At 41.4% G+C, this 24,602-nt stretch overlaps 1 protein-coding gene across 1 annotated transcript; it reads right to left on the bottom strand.

The window, feature by feature from the left end:
- Positions 1–13,017: 13,017 nt before the first annotated feature.
- Positions 13,018–21,348, bottom strand: LOC121723823 (UDP-glucuronosyltransferase 2A1-like). The gene is given in 3 exon segments (XM_042109963.1): positions 13,018–13,851; positions 13,854–14,971; positions 21,092–21,348. Coding segments are annotated over 2 exon segments (1,563 nt in total). The 5' UTR covers positions 14,962–14,971; positions 21,092–21,348; the 3' UTR covers positions 13,018–13,396.
- Positions 21,349–24,602: the final 3,254 nt, after the last annotated feature.

Here is a 24,602-nt window from a genome sequence, read left to right as displayed (position 1 = left end):
CATCGGTGGTTCCCGCTTTCTTTTCTTTCGCTGGATAGTTGTGGCTGCGAGCTGAAATATGGATGAAGACGCAGGAGCTGGCGAATCTGTGTCAGTGGACAGTGGCTCTACATCGGTCGCCAGGAGGGAGCTTGCAGCCGAGGGATCAGGGTCGAGCGTGGTGTCCAACGTGGTGTCGTTCTAAATATAAAATACAAAAAATGCATGAGATGTTGTATTCCAACATCAGACAGAACCATGTAAACAAAGACACAAACAACCACATTTTTGAGAATTCACTTAAACCTACCACATAATTGTGGAACGCTCCTTCCCTAGCTCTTCCTTCGTTCAGTCGTCGCACATCCCACCTTCTTCTCTTCTTCAGGCGTTGCTCTTCTTCCAACAACAGCCACAGGCAACACAGCTCCTCTTCTTCATAGTTCGACATGCTGACAGTACCACTGAATAGCTACTACACACCTGCTAAAATTTGGGCTGCTGTTTTCCTGCTTTTAACTAGCCTGGGTGCCAGCCGAACTTAGTCCCGCCCACAACATTTGAACAAAATTCTGCTCAGGGCCCCCAAAAGGTTCGGGCCGGCACTGCGCTCAACTCGCCAGGGTTGACCCAGGTCTCGCATAAAAATAAATCTACTATCATACATATCATGTCAACATCAGCTATGTCCGATTTAGTAGAAGCAGATCTTAACATTGTGAAACAAATTGCCCTCAGTTTCAGAAACTGTCACACCAGTGAGTGGAGTAGCAACAGACCCCTCATCCTCTCCTCTTTGGATTTGAGACAATGTGAGCTTATCATAATTTAAGCAAACCATATTTAGCCATTTCCCGGCCTGCCTTACAAATAATGTTCTCTCAAGTAAAAATTATTTAAGTAAAGTGACTGTAGACCAGAGTATGTTAAAGTGACTATATTATGAAAATATTTCTGGGATTTGGTGTGTTATTGTGTGTCTCTGGTGCTTCCACACGCATACAAACTTGGAAGAAAAACATCCATGCTGTTTTGAGTGAGATAAGGGTTTCTGGATGTATCCTGCCTTCAGCATCCAGGGTGAGCTGGTCAAGGCTTTGACGTCACAAGCCGAAACATTTCAATATTCCCACCCACCACCTCCTTTTAGGGCAATTACGTTACGTGGATATCATGGAAACCTATGGAGCTGGATGGAAGTGGGCAGGGAAAAGGATTTATACTTACTAAATTGTTGAACAAACATGAATAAAATGCACAAAATAAGGTTGGTGTAAGAGTTATCTGTTTGTTCATGGGATTCATTCTAATTCCATCACTTACATATTTCCTACAAGTAGGTGAGATAGCTAAGCTTATGTTGTAGGCTACTGAAGTTCCACTGTTAGATAGCTAGCTAGCAAGCTAACCGTTTTACATAGAGATTATGGTAAGTGTTAGCTAGGGGCTAAATTCGTCCTCTCAACACTGGGGTATTGGAAACGAAATAGGTTGGTAGTGTACATAGTTTCAGCACGAGTCAGTTACATACACATTTCTTCATAACCATTGTGTTAGTAAAAGGATTGAATGTCCTGTGAATCAATATGTAACGTGTGACTAGCATCTAGCTGTCTTTGGAATTGGAATCAATAGCCACGTTTGCATGGACATTTGTATTTAAATCCGATTGAAATGAATCTGATTAAAGATTTCAACCGACTTGTTTACGCTAAATAATCTAATTGGCAATTATTGACCAAGATAATATCACAATGCTTCATCTGAGTTCTGTAGCCTAGTATAGTATAGTATAGTACACTATCCTTCACTGGGCTAGTGCCTGCTGTGTTAATATGACCGTGCTGATGCTAAGCTGCAGCTCCCTCAAATCTATATAGGTTCTCATGCATATTAGGCTAGCTTTTGCCAATGAAAATGAATGCAACATAAAAAAAAATAGTAGGCCTAGGCTACTGCTGCTAACTGAAACGTTTACGTTACTGTAAGGAAATGATTATTATCATTGTATAATCATTTGTGTAAGCAGAAATATTGTTGTGCTGAATTCTAAGAACAGAGAGTTCAAGTTAAATGTTGTTGTGCTGAGTTCTAAGAACAGAGAGTACCAGTTAAGTGTGCAGACAGACAGGAACTGCACCCATCTCATGTCTAGCTTTCCAAAAACGGGAGATTTTTTTTCGGGGGGGGTGGGGGGGTGTCAGTGTTTATACCGGAGCTGTGTTTGCATATTTAATACGTTTCATACACGTGTTTCAACACTGAATTTCGGTCGTTGCTTTTACTTTACCATTACCTTACGCATGCCAGTTATGTATCCACCAGCTGCCTGCCTGCAGCCTACTTCCAAAACTCCAAAGCTGCTTGCTGTCAGATTTGGTTCCGAGGGAACAAGTTCAGTGTATCAACAACACTCAATAACAGTTTATGTGATGTGTTAATCAATTAAATTCCCAACAATTTCACAACAGCTAGTTCTGGAGTAGGCCATTCATCTAGCCCGCTTCCTTACGACGAGACTCAGGCTGCACCCACTTCCTTATTTGGGTTGCCAGGTTTTAGCCTATGACAAAACGGTTGAAATTGAAACTAAGTGATCGTGTATGTGTAGGGTGTATTTCATACACAATCTGGCAACCTGAATGCATCAATGATTTTAAAATGAAGTTTGATGGCCATGCAAATTACTGGAGTTTTCCGGGAGAAATAACAAAACGGGAGTGTGCTGGGAGATGACCTTGAAATACGGGAGAAACACGGGAAAAACGGGAGTGTTGACAGGTATGCCCTGGCTGTCTGTGTGTGTGGGTGGGTGAGATAAGAGTATGTCACAATGAAGTCGCTATGCCTTGTTTTCTATTTTCTGTGTGCATCTGTACAATAAAAGACACAGCTTTTGGGCTGCAGAGTCAGAGACTGATGGTGTGAGGAATTCTTCCTTACATTAGCAGGCTCCTCTTGGTACCAGAGTTTGTGGGCAAAGCCATACTACGTGTTGTGGTTGGGGTTAAATTCCCTGACAGTTACCAACAATGTTAACAACAAACTCAGCTTCACTGCTGCAAACAAAGTTGGCTATATGCTTCGCCATATAACGAACCAGCTAGCCTTGTGATAACAACATCTTTACCTTTTGTTTAGTCCACTGAAAGTTATCCACATATCAAACGATTAAATACACAGTTATGGAGGAATTGTTTCGGGGAAGCAGTTGCACTATATCCCACTTTGCTGCCTTTAAGCCACTTAAATCCATAGCCTAGATGAGCGTTACAACGACGTGATGGTGAAGCTAAATGCCCAAGAAACGTCACGTCAAGTTGCCTACTAAACGCAAAAACTTAATGACAGCTTGTGGTGGTGCTGCCTAATTGAAATGGGATAGGCAAGTATCTTATATTCGGCTATTATGTGTGGCACATTTATTGGGCTTTTAGCCTCTTTTAATTTAGGTCTATTTGATGTTGAACTGATATGACTGAGCAGCAGAAAAGTCATAGTCGATACATCGTTTATTATTATAATTAGGCTCTTGTGATAGCCTACTATTACTTTACTACTATTACTGTTATTATTATTATTATTCGGATGAGGCAAAGGAATGTAAATCTGAGTCTGAAATGTTGGCTACAAACAGTCTATACTGCTGTAACTGCACTGCTGCTATTATTAATTGTTAACTTCCGGGAACTATTTGAGGCTTCCATTAGCTGCCATTGTTGGAAAAAATGGAACATTAGCGTCAATGGAGTTGTCGCAACTCTACCTTTATATGGCTCTGGTTCCGGCCACCTCCAGCAACTGTCTGTCTCAGGCTTTAAGCATACAGTCTGGCTCTCTTAAGACTACAGATCCTGTTCAACCGTTTCCTCTGCCCACAACTGTTTCAAAATAAAAGTCTCCACTACAATAATTCCCTATTAAATAATTTAACCATTTAAGCTATCCAACTATTTAACTGTTCAACTATTCCAACTGTCAGTTATCATCAACTATGCCTCTAGCCTACTATATTAAACCACCACCTACCTAGCAACCAATTTAGCAACCATTGAAATTAAGCACCTATGTCAGTTTCCATACCAACCAAGATGATTATACTAGCAAACCACTGTAGTAACTTTATTTCAGATACTTAGCCACCATGGACACCCTAGCAACAACCTAGCAACGACTTCAAGTACCCTAGCAACAATCCAACTATTTAACTGTTCAGCCATTCCAACTGTCAGTCGTCATCAACTATGACTCCCCGCCAGCTTTTTTCTCTATCTGACCTCCATCTTTTTACCTAGATTATATTTTAGACAATATTCAACAATATTTCATTCAGCATCCATTTTTGCATTTTCATGCACTCGTAATTCCTTGGGGTGTTGAGGAACATGGGGCCCCATCAGGACTGACAGGGGCCAAGGATCTTGTGCTATGCCCCTGCTGAACGCGTAAGAACGCTAGTAGGCCAATATATCACTCGTGTAGGCCTACTCTCTGGGACTTATGCACCAAGGTAACTGAAGTAGCCTAAATAATTGTGCCTTGAAATTAATGTTTGAAATAAAATACTAGAACAAAAACGTTGTGTGGCTATCTTGTATTTTATAAGTTAGTGAAAACGAGCTGATGGCAGGCTAGTCGAGTTTGTAAATATCAATAACCATAACAGCTAATGTCGGGATGAGCAGTAGACGACCATAAATCCTCAAATGTATTGATTCGAACAAATAAAGACCGGTCCCCAAATAGCCTAAAAGAAATTGCCTACCAGTAGGGCTATCAGTCCACGAGCACTAGAAGACATTGTTTCGATTTAACTCAATGAAATAAGACCTCTTCTTAATATTTTATATTGTTGGTAGGATTAATAATGTTGTCTAAGAAAAGTCGTTTTCCTACACCATGGGTCTCCAACAACACGTCGCTCTCAAGCTCAGTCGTTTGCCGCCTTGACAGAGGCTGAGCACCTGCCACAACTCGAGGCAGCCTACGAATTTAATACAAAGGTAAATCATTCATAACTCAATTTAGGCTACTAGCCCCCCAGATTTCAGTGTCCATCATCCAACAAAACCCTGTAAATATGGCGTGTCAATAAAAGTCTAGAAGTTTGTGTTTAGAACATTTTCATTATGTCAGAATGTTTTCAATATTCACTAATTCAGAAGCCATCTATAAGAAGGTCCAACAGCGTCTCTACTTTCTAAGAAAAATGAATTAATTTAGTGTGATGACATTATTTTATAAATCTTTTATTGAGTCAGTACTTACCTTCTCTATCATTGTATGGTTTGGTAACCTTAACCATACGTAGCCAAATAAGCTGGGTCGGCTTGTCAGTGTTGCTGCCAAGGTTATAGTGGCGATTCAGTCTCCACTCCATCACTTATTTGAATGACGTCATCTTTTTAATCTGCTGCTTCTTTGCACATTTGGACTTTTTGGACTGTTGCTTATCCTGGCCTCTCCATGTAGTGATCTGGCAATGTGTTTTATTTAATGTACTGGTATTGTCTATCTGTGTTGTAATACTGTCATCATTTATTATCTTGTGTGTTGTGTCGTTGGTAGTGTGTCTTGATACCTACCTGCAACTTAATTTCCCCCTGTGGGATAGTAAACTTTGGCTTGACTTGACTTGACTTAAATACTTGTACTCTTTAACAACCTCTATTTCCTGACCGCTCCGGCCCCACGACCACAAAGGTTTCTATTTACTGATGCTTATTTGTACTGATTGCTAGGGAAAATAATAATTAATGCTACTAAAGATGCCACTGGTCCGTAGAGTGCACTCACAATGGGAGTTCATCTGTCATGCTGCAAATCAAATTTGGGTATTGCCCTTCTCCAGCTGACCATCCCAAAAATACACCAGAATACAGGAAATCATATCTAACAAATTCAGAATTTTATGGGGGAGTAACCCCAGACCCCCCACTCAACTTACTCAACTCAAGCCTATCTGTTCCTTTTGTCTTGTTCATTCTGCAAATAAAATATGAACTAGGCTAAGGAGTCGAGTCTTGTTTGGTTATCTTTTATTATGCAGTAAGCAGTTTGTTCATGTAGAGATTAGAAAACTAAACTGGTATTTTAAGCTGTTTTATAGCCAACGTTGGGTGAATACAACAAAAATATTGTAATATAATTTAGCTTAAACCAGTAAAGTAGGCTAGAGAATGTTGGGAACAGAGGTTTGAAATGTGTGTAGACAAATGATCAGGCTTCTCTAATTACTCTATTAACATCTAGGCCTACAGATTCATGTGTATGGAGGCCCGATATTATTATTTATGGTTTTTGTTTGGGGGGGGGGGGGGTTGAGGGACATGGGGCCCCATCAGGACTGACAGGGGCCAAGGATATTGTGCTACGCCCCTGCCCACACTGAACGTGTAAGAACGCAACAAGGCCAATATATCCCTCGTGTAGGCCTACTCTCTGGGACTTATGCACAAGGTAACTGAAGTAGCCTAAATATATTTGTGCCTTGAAATTAATGTTTGAAATAAAATACTAGAACAAAAACGTTGTGTGGCTATCTTGTATTTTATAAGTTAGTGAAAACGAGCTGATGGCAGGCTAGTCGAGTTTGTAAATATCAATAACCATAACAGCTAATGTCGGGATGAGCAGTAGACGACCATAAATCCTCAAATGTATTGATTCGAACAAATAAAGACCGGTCCCCAAATAGCCTAAAAGAAATTGCCTACCAGTAGGGCTATCAGTCCACGAGCACTAGAAGACATTGTTTCGATTTAACTCAATGAAATAAGACCTCTTCTTAATATTTTATATTGTTGGTAGGATTAATAATGTTGTCTAAGAAAAGTCGTTTTCCTACACCATGGGTCTCCAACAACACGTCGCTCTCAAGCTCAGTCGTTTGCCGCCTTGACAGAGGCTGAGCACCTGCCACAACTCGAGGCAGCCTACGAATTTAATACAAAGGTAAATCATTCATAACTCAATTTAGGCTACTAGCCCCCCAGATTTCAGTGTCCATCATCCAACAAAACCCTGTAAATATGGCGTGTCAATAAAAGTCTAGAAGTTTGTGTTTAGAACATTTTCATTATGTCAGAATGTTTTCATTATCAATCATGATAATAGCCTACCATCTGCGCGATTGTTCAGGAATATAGTAGGTGATAATGACTGCACCTGGAGCCAGAGGTAGTCTGGGCGATACTCCTTTTGTTATTATTATGATAAGCATTATATCCGGGAAAGGCGAGAATGCACCTCGATCAACAAGTGTTACTTGGGAGTTTCGAGATTTGAGTTCATCATTGTTCAGGAATATGTGATAATGACTGCACCTGGAGCGAGAGGTAGTAGGCTACATTCCTTTTATTATTATGATAACGCATTAGGCCTAGTCTATATCCGATGATGCTTTCTGGAACAGGTGCGATTTCGCCTTTCCTTTTATAATTATCCTAGGCCTATATGTTCTTTATGAACAGACGCCATTGCTTATGTGTCCTCTCACTTCACACAGACCCATGACAACAGATGTGAAATATAAACACGATTTTAATAAATGATATGCAATGCTAAAAATGCTTTGTATAAAATTAAAGGCCTACAAAGTCCAAGGATGACTAGGCTACTGTTCTTCTGGCTCCTGGCACTCCTCGAACCACTTTTGGACCAACAGCATCCGCTACCTTGCACTGCCCTCTTTTCACCAGCGGCATCCGGGTCAGCGTCTTGCCAATGTCGTCTAAATGACTTCTCCTCATTCAACAAGTTGGCATAGATCCTCTCGAGACGTTTGGTTAAAGCCGCTTGCACTGCCGATATCGGTGGTTCCCAGGGTCGGTTCTCCCTATACGCACTACGCAAGTTGCGTTGGCCCCGCAAGTAAATGAAGCCCCCCTTCCCCCGTCTCCCCTTCAGTCAAGCTAGTGACAGACAGGTAGCCTATAACCTACAGTTAGCCTATAGCGACAGGTCTCATGGCTACATTAAGAACATGAACATGAAACCGAATTACCATTCAGGACATGAGAAACGGAAGAAGAAACTTCACGAGAATAAGCAGCGGGAACAACAGTCGGGTAAATTGTGTTCATTCCGAGGTTTGATACAGCCTCTCTCCAGTGTGTGTTGCTTTCCTAGCGTAGGCCTACCTAACAGGGCAGTGAATCCCCTGATCTGTGGCTTGGTTGCCAGCCTTCACCAGTCACAGTAGCCTACATGGGAAAGTTGTGAAATATAATCGCATATTCCGTTTTTTAAATGCGGGCGACCGGCTACATGTACCGGTATATAACGGCATATTTAAATGCGTTCATAATAACGTGCAGCTCGGGATGAAACTAGCAGTTCTTCAGCAGAAGTATAAGCCTACAGGACCCGTTGAACCTAATTGGTGATTTCACTCTTCCCATACAAGAAGTAAATGGTTTTTCAATGTTTCAGTCAAGCTTTAGTTGGTTTAGATAGCCTACAACTGAACGCATGCGAAATGGAAAGTAGCCTAATTTATTAACTTTGCTGTGCTGCATACTAGACAATAGAGACACAACGTAAATTAGGCCTATAAGAAGTATTAAAATGATTGTTTAAAATAGTATGTTTGAAGTTTTTTTTTTAAGGGAATCAGGGGGAGCCAGTTCAGTAGGCCTAGCCTACTGTAGGCTATGCCTTTGGCAAGTATACTACAGACACGGGTGAAGAACAGTCAGCCTCAGCCAGGCTATAAGCACAACACAGACCCTTACAACAAAATAACTGCATTACTTCAAGTGTCAAACTGCAGATTTCTGAGTATCAAAACCACAGTTTTGGAGGAAATATGTGCATTTCTTATGCAGGACATTTTTGGACACAACAAAACAGCATTGTACTACTGTACTTTACTGCAGAAATGCAGTATTTTCAACATGAAAATATTAGGCTACTGCACTATACTGTAGTATAACTGAACTGTACTTCGAAAAAACTGCAGCATTTTGTAACGGGATACGTACAGCAAGCATCAAAAGCAAGCAGCCCAGCCCTGGGCATTTATAGCTGTGAAGGTGATTCACGCACAATTATTTTTCTTTCTCCCTAGTCCCTTATGGGGAAAAACACTATATTTGGTCATTTCCGTAGACATCCAAAATGGGGCGGGATGATTGTATTGGGAGCACTGAGGTGTCAGGTGCGACTGTTAACCCTTAAAGGAGTATACCGTCACACCAGTGACGGGAATGTTGAGAAATGAACGTTCTAAAGAATATCTGGGTTCATTGAATTCAACATAGAATTTTAGAACCTTCAATTGTTGTGGAACTTAGAACGTTCAAAAACCTACACCTTTAAGGGTTAAAAAAATTGTTACAATTTGGCCCTCAGAGTTCAGGTTGGAGGGCCCTTTAGGAAGATTTTGCTGAGGGCCCCATATAGGTCTGAACCGGTACTGGTGGTTCCCATTTACTTTTCTTTCGGTGGATAGTTGTGTGAAATGGGGATTAACCCTTAAAGGTGTAGGTTTTTGAACATTCTAAGTTCCGCAACAATTGAAGGTTCTAAAATTCTATGTTGAATTCAATGAACCCAGATATTCTTTAGAATGTTCATTTCTCAACATTCCCGTCACACCGGTGTGACGGTACTCCTTTAAGGGTTAAGACGCAGGAGCTGGCGAATCTGTGTCAGTGGACAGTGGCTCTACGGTCGCCAGAAGGGAGCTTGCAGCCGAGGGATAGGGGTTGTGTCGTGGTGTCGTTCTAAATATAAAATACAAAAAATCCATGAGATAAAATCTCTTAATAACGATTTGTTGTATTCCAACATAATCAGACAGAACCATGTAAACAAACAACCACATTTTTTGAGAATTCACTTACCAAAGGTGGCACGTTTGACTTGGTGTCGCGGTGCTTCACACAGTTCGGTAGCCAGTGGTCGGGAAGGTCGATCAATGTAGCCTAGTGTACAGTGATGGCCAAAAGTATTGGCACCCATGCTAAAGTTGACTGAAAAGAGGAATATAAAATCATCTTTTGGAAATTGATCTTAATCTTAATAAGTGAAAAATGAGGAAATATATAACCTTTAAGGACACCAATTTTCTTAGTGAATGATTTCTTAATGTATGATAAATAAATAAATGTTCTTCCTTAAAATACAGGGGTCATAAGTATTCCCACCCCTATGTTAAATTCCCCATAGAGACAGGCAGATTTTTATTTTTAAAGGCCAGTTATTTCATGGATCCAGAATACTGTGCATCCTGATTGAGCTCAATGCCAATCAAACCAGCTAATAGGTTAACTGAAATAACACCCATGCCAATCTCTAGGTATGGTGAAGGGTATGTGATGATGTGGGGCTATTTTAATTCCAAAGGCCAAGGTAACTTTATCAGGATGCACAGTATTCTGGATCCATGAAATAACTGGCCTTTAAAAATAAAAATCTGCCTGTCTCTATGGGAATTTAACATAGGGGTGGGAATACTTATGACCCCTGTATTTTAAGGAAGAACATTTATTTATTTATGATACATTATTCATTCACTAAGAAAATTGGTGTCCTTAAAGGTTAGATATTTCCTCATTTTTCACTTCAAGATCAATTTCCAAAAGATGATTTTATATTCCTCTTTTCAGTCAACTTTAGCATGGGTGCCAATACTTTTGGCCATCACTGTATGTTCAGTTAATAATAACCCATGTAGTATATGTTCAGTTAATAATAACCCATGTAGTGTCTGTTCAGTTAAGTAGCCTAAGGGATAACGGCCGCCGAGGTGTCTTGTTATACGGAATTAATGGACGAGGACGAAGGGCAAAGAACTCCCCGACGCGCTTATCACCCAGTTGCCACTGTAAAGCAAAGAAAACACGCGGTTCCGTTTAAAAAGAAGCTCACTAGTTCAGCTTGTTGTACAACTTTCGTTGGCCCTATAACAGCGATAGCAGGACAGTTAGCTTGTTTACAGTTGATTCCATTGTTGCAAAGCCTGCAACCGTTGTCCTACTATGGTTGTTATAGTGACCATTCATATGGAACGGTGTCCTGTTATTCAGATTTAATAGCCACCCACCAGCCAATCAGAAAAGAGTATTTCTTCTCTCCGGCTGATAATAACCCTTAAAGGTGTAGGTTTTTGAACATTCTAAGTTCCGCAACAATTGAAGGTTCTAAAATTCTATGTTGAATTCAATGAACCCAGATATTCTTTAGAACGTTCATTTCTCAACATTCGTACACCTTTAAGTAAGGGATAACGGCCGCCGAGGTGTCCTGTTATACGGAATTAATGGACGAGGGCGAGGGGCAAAAAAACTCCCGACACACAGCGGAGTCCATTAATTCCGTATAACTGGACACACCTCGAAGGCCGTTATCCCGCTTATCACCCGGTTGCCACTGTAAAGCAAAGTAAACACGCGGTTCCGTTTAAAAAGAAGCTCACTGTTGTACAACTTTCATTGGCCCTATAACAGCGATAGCATGGACAGTTAGCTTGTTTACAGTTGATTCTATTGTTGCGAAGCCTGCAACCAAAGATTCTAGAGTGCTGCAACCGTCGTCCTACTTGGTTGTTATAGTTACCATTCATAAGCATTGATATGTAACGGTGTCCTGTTATTCAGAATTAATAGCAACCCCACCAGCCAATCAGAAAAAAGTATTTCTTCTCTCCGGGTGATAAGGGATAATAACCCATGTAGTGTATGTTCAGTTAATTACCCATGTTTAGAATTACAGTGGATATAGTGAGGGAAATGACTGCTGCCGAATACAAATCAAGATTCAGTAATGAGTACTTCATAGTGCTGGGCGGTATGACCAAAAATGTATATCACGGTATTTTTCAAAATTCTTATGGTTTCACGGTATATGACGGTATTTTTTTTTTCATGCATAATCAGATGTTCACAGCATTTTCTACAGGTTGAGAGAGGAATTGCTGCAGTACATTGACTAAGGATGGTCTATTTTACTGTCATGATGTAGAATAACTCCACACTAGTGGTAATGCAGTTTTGCATGGCCCCAGAAAAGGATGCTGTTTACAAAGAGCCACTCATGATTCTAATGAAGAATCTAATCAGAATGCAAAGACAATTGCATTCAAAATACACAACTTTTACTGTGCAAATTTCACAAACATCTTAAAACCAATACAAAAAGTAGTGCAACTTGCAATAATTATACTTGTTTGAAAATTATACAATTTAAAATAAAACTTCTTTGCTGATATGCTTACTCTGTTAAATAGGCCTATCAGAAACATGCCTTATTGTTATTGTGTGGTTTACATGACGTTAGTGGTAGGCTAACGTTAACTTCATGTGGCCTGCCATGAGCTTTGGTTCAGTTCGCTAGGCAAAACATTAACAAAAAAGTTAGTTTTGGTGCATTGATGACAGTCAGGATCATTTCTAACTAGCCAGCTAGTATTGCTCAGTTCCTGTCTATAACATGCTTTACTTGCTACCTGGATAATTTCAGCGAATATTCTTAAAGTGAGATGAATGATAAGATCATTAAACTTCACTGTGTTCGGTGGGTTGCTAACGAACGACATCACCTACTAGCCAGCTAGTTACAGCTGTTGAACAATCTCAATTTAAGTTTCGTGTAAATCCCTTTCAATGCAGTATCCCTTAACGTTTTTCCTTAACTAAATAAACAATTTAAGGTATCCTGTGCAACACCCTTAAATAAACCCCTTACCTAAGCAGAAATTAAGCCTTAAAGGTCATACTAAAGGGGAAAGCTCAAGGTGTTTTGTGTTTACCTATAACTATGCCTCACAGTCGCACCATGCGTGCGTGTGAAAAAAGTCCCGTCTGAAACACTGTCGCGCGGCGCAGCGTTCCAAACGTTGTGTAATCAAATACACCGGTATGGCGGTATATTAAAAATTCATATCATAACGAAAATATACACCGGTATACGGTGTGAACCGGTATACCGCCCAGCACTAGTACTTCATGTCCGTATGTCAAATGTAGTGGAGTCAAAAGTACAGTATATGTCTTTCAAATGTGGTGGAGTAAAAGTCAGAAGTTTTCAAAAATACAGACACTCTAATAATATATTAAAGTATTCAGGTTGATTTATTTAGTCCCTGCTTTATCAAATAGATCCTTTTCAGTACATTTCTGTTACCAATTTTTGGAGATGAGTAAAGAAATTAACTGCATAATTGAGTTTGTGTAATGGTGATGATTTTAATGACAATTTTTTGTAATACCTGGCAATAATCTTACATTAGCTTGCCATTTACAGTTTACAGTAATTTTACATTTACAGTTACTCACAGTAATTTTGTGTTTCCCAAGTAGAAAAATATGAGGAAATGCAGAAATAATAAAAGCTAATACAAAGGTATTACGAAGGTGCTTGGAAAGATATCACCAAGGGCTCTGTAACTATATCATTGCCAAAATAAAAAGCGTTACTCACTTTTGACTTTCTCTCTGAATAAAAGTGAACAGCATTTTTTGATTGCCAAGAACATAATCAATAGTAAGAGCAGTAGAGCCATGAGCAGAGTGAGAATGACGTCTATAGAATGATACGCGATCCAGGACATCCTGAAGGACTGAGTGTGCAGGTGAGGGGCGCCTCCGTTCCTCATGACAAACTCGATCCAGAAAATGGCGCGGTGCAGAGGCTTCATGGGCTGGTCATGGTGGATCCTGGAGAGCCTCTGCATGTTCTCCCTGTAGGACGGCTCATAGAGCACTTCCTTTAGCGCCGCCACAAACACTGCTCTGTCCAGAGTGGCAATGTCCACTACCTTAGCAGTTCCTTTTGCCACCATTCTGGACAGATTATCTGACTGATCAAAAACTAGGGGCAGGCCAAGTATCGGGACACCATGGTAGATTGCTTCTTGGACACCATTGGGGCTACAAACACTTTAGTCTTTGGGTGTCCCAGCAGGTCATTTTGGGGCATCCAGCCCACCAGTAAGGTGTTGTTGCCAAGAGTCGAGGGCTTGACCCCTTTATATCTCCAGATGACCTTTTGGGGAAGCTGAGCAAAAGCTGCCGCAATCTCCTCCGCAATATCACTGGGGAGCTCAGCTAAAAGAGTACCCAGGGACATAATAATGACCCCATGCTCCCCAGAGCTATTGACAAACTCTTCCAGGTCAACAGGAAGTGGTCTAGAAGGCTTGCATTGGAACCCGCCCATGTAGACCACATTGGGCATGGTTGGGCGTGGGAACTCAAAGTTAAAGTCATTCCTCATGAGCCAGATATCAGCATCCTGGAACAAGGAGAAGTAGTCAACGTCAGGGCCAAAGAACCGTTTGCAAAAAGCGTTGTTATGAGGAGCAACAATTGTTGCAATTCGATATAAATTAAAGGTGAATAACAACATGTTCTTAAGTCTCTGAGAGAAAGTCATCTTGTCTGTCAACTCAACTCCTGGCATAGGGACATATGAAAGAGGGGTGGGAGCGATGGCAAAGTGTCCCTCTCCATGGAGTGTCCACCTCACATTAAACACCAATGGAAGACCAAGACGTCGAGCCAAAAACACTCCACCTCCTATGACTGGGTCAGTCAGGACAACATCAAACTTGGAATCAGTGAGTGATTTCATGAGAGCCTCGTCTTGAAACATCATTGTCATCATATCACACATTTTCCGGTGCAGCTGTGAGAAGTTCTCATTTACTTCCAACTGAATCATAAAGCGAGTCCAAAAGATCTGTCCTTCTTTCTGTTTGTTTAGCGCTCTCTTCACAAGGGAGCCAAAGGACTTCTCATCAAAGCCTCCAGAAGTGGGGATGGTGATGGCCTTGTAATGGGAAGACTCTTCTTTAATGTACCAGCTGTCTGAGGGTCGCACTACAGTAACACTGTGGCCTCGGGAGTTCAGCTCCTCAACAATGACCTTCATGTTCACCCAGTGGCTGCCATCTACCAGGAACACCAGCACTTTACCTCCAGAGCTCATGGACAGAGTAACTGACAGCACCAAGACTGTCCAGATGAAGTGATGCATCTTCACCAATCTGAAAGAAAAGAGGACAGACCAGTTACTGTGTGATATAGGCATGCTATGCTAACCATAAATCTGCACTGTCCAGGACAACCTACACTTCGACCCTCACACAGAGAAATGTTATGGGTTACAGCTTTTTTATTGAAACACGGCTAAACAGCAATGTTCTAAACAGTGTAGTGGAACAGCAGGGGGGTACAATCCTCATGGCTGACAGCGTAGCAGCAGCATCAGGCAACACTGTCCGTCTCCATCAGCGAACCTCATTCACTAACATCATGCATTGTCAAAGTGAATTGTGGGTCTGTTTTGTTGCTTGTGTAATGGAAATGTGTTGTGTTGAAATGGGGTACCTGTGCCTCTGAAGCAAACCATCCCATCTGTGCCAAACCGGATGCAATGTTAGATAATTAATGAGGAGGCGGGACTGAGATGGCCAGGTAAGCGGCAGGATTCCTCATTCGCTCCTCTTTGCTCTGTGCCCCTTTGGGTGGCAGCTATGCAAGTTGGACACACTCTTTTATCTCAGACCGAGAAAGATCGGCGTAGAAGAGAGAGATGCTGCATTTACTGTGGCAAGCTTGGTTACTTCAGAGTCTCCTGCCCAATACTCTTGGGAAAGACCAGTCCCGTCCAGAGGGAGGGCTGTGACGGAAGCCACCTTTTCTCCTGAACCATTTTTTGTGCTGGTGTCTACCTACCCATTAAAATCTCCTGGGCAGAACAAGTGTACTCTTGCCATGCCTTGGTAGATTCTGGTGCTGCTAGAAACTTTATAGATGCCAACCTTGCCAACAAACTCAGAATTCCTCAAGTTTCTCTTGCTGTCCCTCTCTCTGTCACTGTTTTAGATGGCCAAGCTCATGGTGGCATCTGTTACATTCCCTGTATGTCTTAAAATTGGGAATCACCAAGAAAAGATAGCTTTGCATTTAATAAGCTCCCCTGAGTTCCCGGTGGTCTTAGGTTTCCCTTGGTTAAGCTGCCACAATACTCATATAGGCTGGATTCAAGGTGTTATCCTTGACTAGAGTCCTAAGTGTCACACTACATGCCTCTACAAGTCCTTCCCTTCAGCCAGAGTCTGTAGATTGTCTGAGTTATCATATGTCCCCACTGAGTATCTGAACTTGAAGGAGGTGTTCAGCAACAAAAGGGCATCTTCTCTTCCACCCCAGGCCCTATGAATGTACCATTGAACTCCTGCCTGGTACCACACCCCATGCGGCCGTATCTTCTCACTTTCGTTACTTGAGCGCAAGGCAATGGATGCCTACATCAAGGATGCCCTGGCCTCTGGCTTCATTCGCGCCTCTACTTCCCCAGCAGGGGCAGGGTTCTTTCTTTTTTGAGTAAAAAGATGGTGATCTACGCCCATGTATCGACTACCGGTGTCTCAACAAGATCACCTTTCGTAATCGCTACCCTCTGCCCTTAATGTCTACTGGTTTTGATTTACTTCAGGGAGCCGCCAGATCTGGTCAAGAATACTTGGGCAGAATACGCCCATAAACCCTCTTGTCTTCAGGCGCGAGGATGTCACCATTTCAAGCCTACTGTTATACTGGATATTATTGCCTTGCTGGATTTCGGCTTGTTTTGACACGGAATGTTTAAGGCATCCCTTTGGATTTTGCTACTGGATTTGTTTGCCCTTTTCCCCTTGATTTAAACTGTGTACTCTGGACTCTGACTTTGTTCATTGACTTTGATTCTCTGGATTTTGAACTATTTTTTGTTGCAAATGTTTCATTCAATCTTCTGAGCTTTGGTCTTGGAATAAACCTGGAATACCTGGAATAAATTCAGCTGAACTCTACTCTGATTGCTCTGCATTTGAGTCTCATTTGCCACTCCAGCGGCCCGGGTGATGACATACCATAGTTTCTCAACTATATATATCTATGCATCCAAACACGGTGCCATTACAGACAGTTAGCCAGCCATTCTCTCTCTGCCAGTAATGTTTGTACCACTTTGAGCAGGGTAAATGCTTGAGTGTCCATTTAGTCAACACAGAGCTTTTAATAATTGTTTTGGGCATATGCAGCTCACTGGACTGCTGTACATCTCAAATAGGTGACTAAGGCAGAGGTGGAGAACACCAGTGATTCAGGTGCAGAACAGTTCTAGGGGAACAGCAGCACTGCAGGTGCAGAACAGTTTTAGGGGAACAGCAGCACTGCAAGTACAGAACAGTTCTACAGAAAATTTGTGGGCTGAACTGAAAAAGCAGGTTTGTGCAAGGAGGCCCATCAGTCAGCTGCTCATGTTTTCTGCCAGGAGGAACAAGCCAAAATAGTTGTTTTTTTCATCTGTGGCTATTTCCTGGTCATTCTTGAATATATTACATCAAAAACTACTGACAGTAGCTTTAAGATGAGATATTGAAATTGAAATATGTTTTACCAATGTTTAAAAATGTGCAACCACAACGGTTGATTTGCATTCAATTAGTTGGGCTGAATTGATCATCTGCATTTAGACATTCTAAATGTATAGTCTAAACTCTGTCTAAAAACAGACAGGCTGTTCCTAACCTTGCCTCCACTTCCCATTGGGCTGAGAATCCAAGGTGTGGAGGTTATGCCACCACCTGGTATTGTGTGGCATAATATCCCCTTGTGCCAGGTTATCATCCTTTTAATGGGATGATATTATGTCTCCTTTTCTGTGTCTTTTTGTTTGCACTGTAGTTGTCTTCAATAAATTATTGCATGCCTGACTGCACACATGACTCTGCCTTTCTTTTATTATAACAAACCTGTGTGACCTGTTGGTTAAAGTGGGTGGTCCCTTGGTCCCTTAAGTTCTTGGGGTTGCATAGTAGTGAACCCATTTCCCCACAATGCCACACTGAGAAGGAGTCAGCTTTATGTGAATAGAACCATGACAGCTGAATGCCTCTTGTTGTGTTAACCCAGCTGCTGGACTCTATGACATAACATTTTTGCAGCATAATCCACTGGAGTTGGTCAAAGGGGAGTTCATGGTCATTACACTACAACTGTTATTAATGATCTAACCAACCTCTTTCATTAAGACTACTTGAAATACAGTTTAGATACTGTATATAGGGCAATTGCAATTGGAAGAGTTTGCTTCATATCTATTAGTGAAATCATTTTAAAACCATTTGGAGATATGTATTTTACTTCACCATTCTCCTTCTTACTCAGTAGCAACAGACATGTAATATAACATGTGTATTGTGTCTAGCAACGGTTACTATTAGATGCTGCGATGCATGATATCCAGTTTTGATTTGAGTGGTGCAACCCAGGAGGCCTCAGTAGTTCACAAATCGACAGTTTAATCCATGTAATAATAAACATGGTTTTGGCCTAAACATAGTGAGTAAACTTTACCTTAAAAGCAGACAAAGCCTCGGACATCACAATAGCACATTTGCCACTGATAAGCTTGCTGTTACAGTAGCAATACAGTTGGCAGTATTGTGTTATGAAAGCTTTTCTTTCAGTGTTGCAAGATGGTCCTTTCGTGGCACTGGACACATACTGCCGGGGTGGCTAGTGGGACAGGTGGACACTGTTCAAATGCTGTCCAAATTCATTTGAAGATGAAAAACACACCTCACAGTGGCAAGTTGCCGCATGTTGCTGCTTAAATGATCATGAGTTTACAGTAAGTAATGTGATACCTTAAGGGAATCATCTTGTCTCAACAAAGAGAGAGAAAGGTTAATTTTCATGTCATATTTTATATAATCTTACAGTATAAATGTGTCATCTTAAGAGGCTAGCCATTACTCTAGCATAGAAAACACATCTTTAATATTTCCCTTTTATCACCCGTCATCATAGCACAAAAGCTAGAAGTCAAAATGCATCTCATATAAATAACATCTCAAGTCAAACTCTGTGTTAAGATCATTGGGGGCGACAGAGCCCAGTTTATTAATCCATTCTGCTTTCCTTTGGTACAGAATTCTATCTAGATCCATTGCCACAGGTGTATGAAATCAAGCACCTAGTCATGCAGTCTGCATTCACAAACCTTTGTGAAAGTCAGATATGAAGTAAAACTTGTCACCTCAAAACGAATTTGAAAATGTTGTATTTGCATTTGAATTGCCGAATTTGAGCAATTGTATTGAGAAACCGAATTTGAATAGTATATGCTAAAATTGAATTCATTAGATTGAAACTGAATCCCAGCCAACATGAAATTGAATACAATATTTTGAAATTGAACTCATTTGCTCTGATATAGTACATGAATTATAGTCACTGAAAATGTTGCTCTTTGCACTTTCACATTCAGTTCTCACAATTCAGTTTCAGACCGTGAAATCCAACTTCAGTCTACCAAGACAAAAACAGCTGGTCGCTAAGGAAGCAATCGAGTGCAGATCAATTGTGATCACAGCATGGGAGCCTCCGTCTTTGTCAGCTCATGAGTAGAGCGAAGCGTGCAGCACTGTAGATACCAAAGAGCACAGTGCCCCCTCAGCGAGCTGTCTCTGGAACCCCCTTACAAACTAATGAACTGTGTCAGAAGGGAGGCTCCAATGCTGCGATTGCTGTTTTTGTCTTGTCATTTTCCTATCTAATTTTAACTTCTTTAAGTTAATCAGAGTGTCTGTGAACTTAGAAGTAGTTCATGACTTTCTTTTTCGTTCTTCGTATGAAAATAAAGTGACACAGAGGCTAAATCCCCTAGTCATTTTTCAACAATGGAAAAACAAGAGAATACACTAAATCTAAATCAATAGAAACTGTGTTGAAATGTGTAAGTCAGTGAATGACTATACAAACTAGGTACTTTGTTGAAAATACCTATATTTACAGTTAAAACAATTATTAAAAGGTTCTAATCAACTGGAAATGTGGCAAACATGCTTGGACAAAGACCCATGGTTATCTTGCACCCATGTACAGTATGGAGGATGGTAAAAAGTGGCCTCACTGCTAATAGATTATGCTAATAGGGCATGCCAGGTAAAAGCCTGTTCAGTCATTTAATTACAAATGTAAACAGCACAGAGTTACCGAATGGTAGTGACTTTGTTTGGAAGTGTGGTCTATTGTCAGATGAAATGACAATTGCGCTCTTTGGCAAGAAACTTTAGGTGTTTAAGTGTAAATAGAGGAATGACTACCTAATGAGAATTATGAAAAAAATTGAACATTTTCAAAGGAAATCTGTCAAGACACTTAAAGTGGGTCATGATTGGATTATTCATCAGGTCAATGGACCAAAACAAACGTCCAGATCAAAACAAAAAAAGTTAAGAATATTGAAAAAAAAAAAAAAGCTTCGGCCATTGCCATCTCAGTTCCCTGATCTAAACTCCATAGAAAAAGAGTGATTCAAAGAGGAGAATGCGCAAGTGTGGACCTATGAATCTGGACGATCTGGGAGATTTTGTAAAGACGAATGGTCTTAAATCCCTTGCTTTGTATTCTCCAACTTTATGGGGTGTCATAGGACAATATCACTAGAGTAGATGTTTTACTGTATCGTCAAAGGGATGCAGGGGTGCCAATAATTGTGAGCGTATTTTTGTTAAAACATATTTATTTCTTTATGAGATTTTACTTTTTCGCAAAATAAATTTTCTTCCATTCAAGGTTGGATATTTCCTTATTGTTTTCAATTGTGAGATTACAATAAGGTCAACTTTAGCAGAGGTGCCAATAATTCTGGAGGGTACTGTAAATTGGTGCATTAAATTCTTACCAAATCGTTTCAGAAGTGCAACAATCAACGCCCACGCCACACCCATTTTAGAAATGTATTTTCTTCCGCATTGTGCTTAATCTTCCGGTCAGTTAGTTCTGGCTGGTTAGCTTCATTCGGATAACACGACAGAAGAGGATGGAGAGGTAAACTTGGGAGGATACAAAAAATTCATGAGGTCAGATGGCAAGATTGTACTTCTCCACCCAAGATTATTCACCTCTACAGAGTGAGTAGATGATTGCGGCGGTGGCCTCCCGTATCATATGTAAATATATTTTAGAGACAGACTGGCCATTCTCAGCACAGTATGTCAATACATAATGGTCATAATATATCCTTATAAAGTGATTTATTTATTTTTACCCAAAACCCAATGCATTATATGATTACTTACTATCTAAAATGCTAAAACCAAAACACTTACTGCAGTGCCGCATATCATCTACCCACTCCGTAGAGATGAATAGCCTTGGGTGGCGAAGTACAATCTTGCCATCTGACCTCCTGATTGCCAGTCATCTCGATAGAACTCTGCTATCTCAATGTATCGCAATGGATGTACTGCTCAACGGGAAGTTCGGACACAAAGCAGACAAAGATGGCGCCCCCTTGTTTGCACACAGAATAATGGCTTCTACATACCTGACGCACCCGACCGGTAGCGCGACAATGTGACGTCAAAATGACGTAGATCTCTCTGGCGCGCCAGGGTTTTGGCCGTGTAGCACACGGTAGCGCACCACTCATTTTTTTTCAGACGAGCGCGACAAGGCGGAAACAGGAAGATGGACTAGTTCGAGGGCAAGCGAGTTGCAGTGTTTTGTTACAGTCGTGAATTTTTAATAGTTTGCTGGATAAGTTAACAAAGTTACCAGTGAGAGTTGCAACACATGGAATTAAGAGGAAAGAATAGAAACGATTTATTTTCAAACAAAGGATATCTATTAAGGCCTTAACAAAATCTCTTTCCACTTCAGGAAATTACACAAACTCAGCCAGCTGCTAGCTAGCTAGCCAGCTAACTAAACTGTTTAAATTATTAAAATTAAATTAATAAAGTACCTATCTATATATCCATCTATCTATCTATCTATCTACCTGTGCACACACCTTGGAAACTACATGATAATGATGATGGTAGTTGTGAATAGTAGCAACCAAAGTCTGAAGTACCATCACAGAGGCTAGCTACTGGTGTTTCTTACTGCAGCTTCTTCTGCTGTGTAAGTAGTTAATGTTAGTCTTTTCAAAACAGCGACACCTCTGTTCAGGAGAATATTGCAACTAGTGTTGCGACCACCACGCGCGAGTATAAATGGTTACGGCGCTTCTGTGACGTCACATTGTCGCGCTACTGGTCGGGTGCGTTGAGTATGTGGGACGTTTAAGGTGAATACTCAGTAGGGCTTAGAGCAGTGTTTCTTAACTGGTGGGTCGCGACCCAGAAGTGGGAGGGGTAGCGGGGTCCTTGGTGGGTCGCGGAGCTGTGGTGAAAAAATGCTAATTCATTTATACGGTTAAAAAAAAAAACATTATTTGAGTTATTGTTATGGTTATTTGAGAATTACATTTAAATTGACTTGAACGCTAAAAAAATTGGGTCGCGACCTAATGACAGTGGAAAATTGTGGGTCCCAAGACTGTTCCAGTTAAGAACCACTGGCTTAGAGTTATTTAGGAAGAGACCGCTTTTTCTGTGGTGTTTGAGAGGTGGATCAGACAGCTGGGCCGACTCAACAGGAAAGACAGCTGTTTTCCTAGGAGAGCAATCTCGGTTCCACGCATCACTACTAACCCCTTTTTATTTCAGACTTGCTTCTGTTTTATTTTGCGAACTGCTTAAATTTATTGTATGACCCCCTATGGACAGATTTCCACAAAACTTGGCATACCTCCAGAGGATGTCAGGTTAATCATACACATGAAATTCGGTGCTGTTCAGAACATCTCAACTGAAGATAGGGGCGATTAAAGTGGCATAATATTGCATTTTAATTTTTTACCAGGGGGTGCAAATCACAAATGAGTGGTTATGGTTGATGCGGCCCTTGAGACCAACATATCATAAAATAATGGTCATCCTTGGTTCCACGGTTCAGGTAGCGATTTAGGAAGAACTGCTACATGCCCACCAAGTTTCATGTGCCCCGGTGTTTCGGTGTCCCGGGAATTGTTGACTAAAAATTCATGAAGTTGATGACAAGGGAAAAAAAAAACTTTGACAATCCCTATGTGACCGTTACACTAGGGGGGAATTGTGTAAGGAAGGCTGGGAAAACGAAGTCTGCGATGTTGGACTCACATGGACAGGATATAATTTGATACTCAGAGAAACAAATGAGGAAATAGTCTGAAACACATGACTTTAGAGTCCTTCTAGGAGGAGGGCGCAAGCCCGGTAGTTCACTTATGTTCCTGGTGAATTGAGACACCTATTAGATATGGGTTCACACCGGTTCTCTTGATATCGACAAGATGAAGCCATTCGGCTACTGTCCTCTGCTCAGCTCAACTCAAATCTACGCGCTGCTGGAGGATGTCATATCAACAATATGGCCGCGGCTAGCTACTTCCGGTGTTTGCCAATATACCCAATTATGATTGTTCTTTTGATTACCAGCAAGTTACAGTAAAATATTTCAATGTTAATTTAATAACATGTAGTTCACTACTCCCCAACACTGTTTCTATAGTTGTTTTTAGAAGTGTCTGGCTATGTGAGACAACGCTTCATCAGACTTTGTCTATGCTGGTCTGGTCAATGGTCATCTGAAGGGTTGATGCTGCACATCCAGTCTCTTGTTAGCTGAGGGGGTTAATGCTGCTGGCCTGGTCACTGGTCACCGCTCAAACTACTACTCATCACTCATAACCTCCTCCGTGTCCAGGCTAAAAACTCTATTCAGGACTGTGGACAAACTCCTAAACCTCCTGTCACTGCCTGTCCTAAGACCCCTGAGCAGTGCCAGGCCTTCTTACACTTCTTTGACGATAAAATTAGCCAAATCTACCACTCTTTCAACCCCAATGCTATCTCTCTCTCTTCTCCTCCTTCTCTGGGCCCTCAGCTCTCTCATTTTACCGCTACTGACTCCCTCACCTTCACTGACATCATTACTAAGTCCAACTCCTCATCATGTCAGCTTAAACTTAAAACTTAAAGCCTGCTCCACATCCCTGTCTGAACCCATTACATTGATTGTTAACACCTGCCTCAACTCTGGTGTGGTGCCTGCTGCCCTAAAGACTGCTGCAGTTACACCCATTCTCAAAAAACCTGACTCCGACCCTACATCACTAATAAACTACCGCCCTATCTCCAACCTCCCCTTCCTGGCCAAGGTACTGGAAAGAGTGGTGGCCTCACAACTACACACCTTTCTTAACCACCACAACTTGTATGAGCCCTTTCAATCTGGCTTCCGCTCATGTCACAGTACAGAGACTGCCCTTCTACGCATAGTTAACGACCTCCTCCTGTCTGCTGACTCTGGTTCACTTAACATTCTCATTCTCCTTGACCTTAGTGCTGCTTTCGATACCATCAACCACAATGTTCTAATCTCCCGTCTGTCTGCTATTGGTGTTTCTGGCACAGCCCTCAATTGGTTTCAGTCATATCTTACCAACAGAAAGCAGTTTGTAACACTTGGTCCACATCAGCCCCCCAAGTCCCCTGTCACTCGTGGTGTCCCCCAGGGTTCTGTACTTGGGCCTCTCCTCTTTCTCATATACATCCTCCCTCTTGGCCAGATTATTCGCAGCCACGGTCTCAACTTCCACTGCTATGTCCCGTTTAGATTACTGCAACTCACTTTTCCTTGGTCTCCCCACTAAAACCCTTCAAAGACTACAATATATTCAAAACTTTGCAGCCAGGCTCCTCACCCATACCAGACGATCAGCACACATCACCCCCATTCTCCATCAACTCC

The sequence above is a fragment of the Alosa sapidissima genome, chromosome 11 (assembly GCF_018492685.1).
Source record: "Alosa sapidissima isolate fAloSap1 chromosome 11, fAloSap1.pri, whole genome shotgun sequence".
Lineage (NCBI taxonomy): Eukaryota > Metazoa > Chordata > Actinopteri > Clupeiformes > Clupeidae > Alosa > Alosa sapidissima.
The sequence above is the reverse complement of the archived record's forward strand: the minus strand, read 5'-3'. Positions and strand labels throughout refer to the sequence as shown.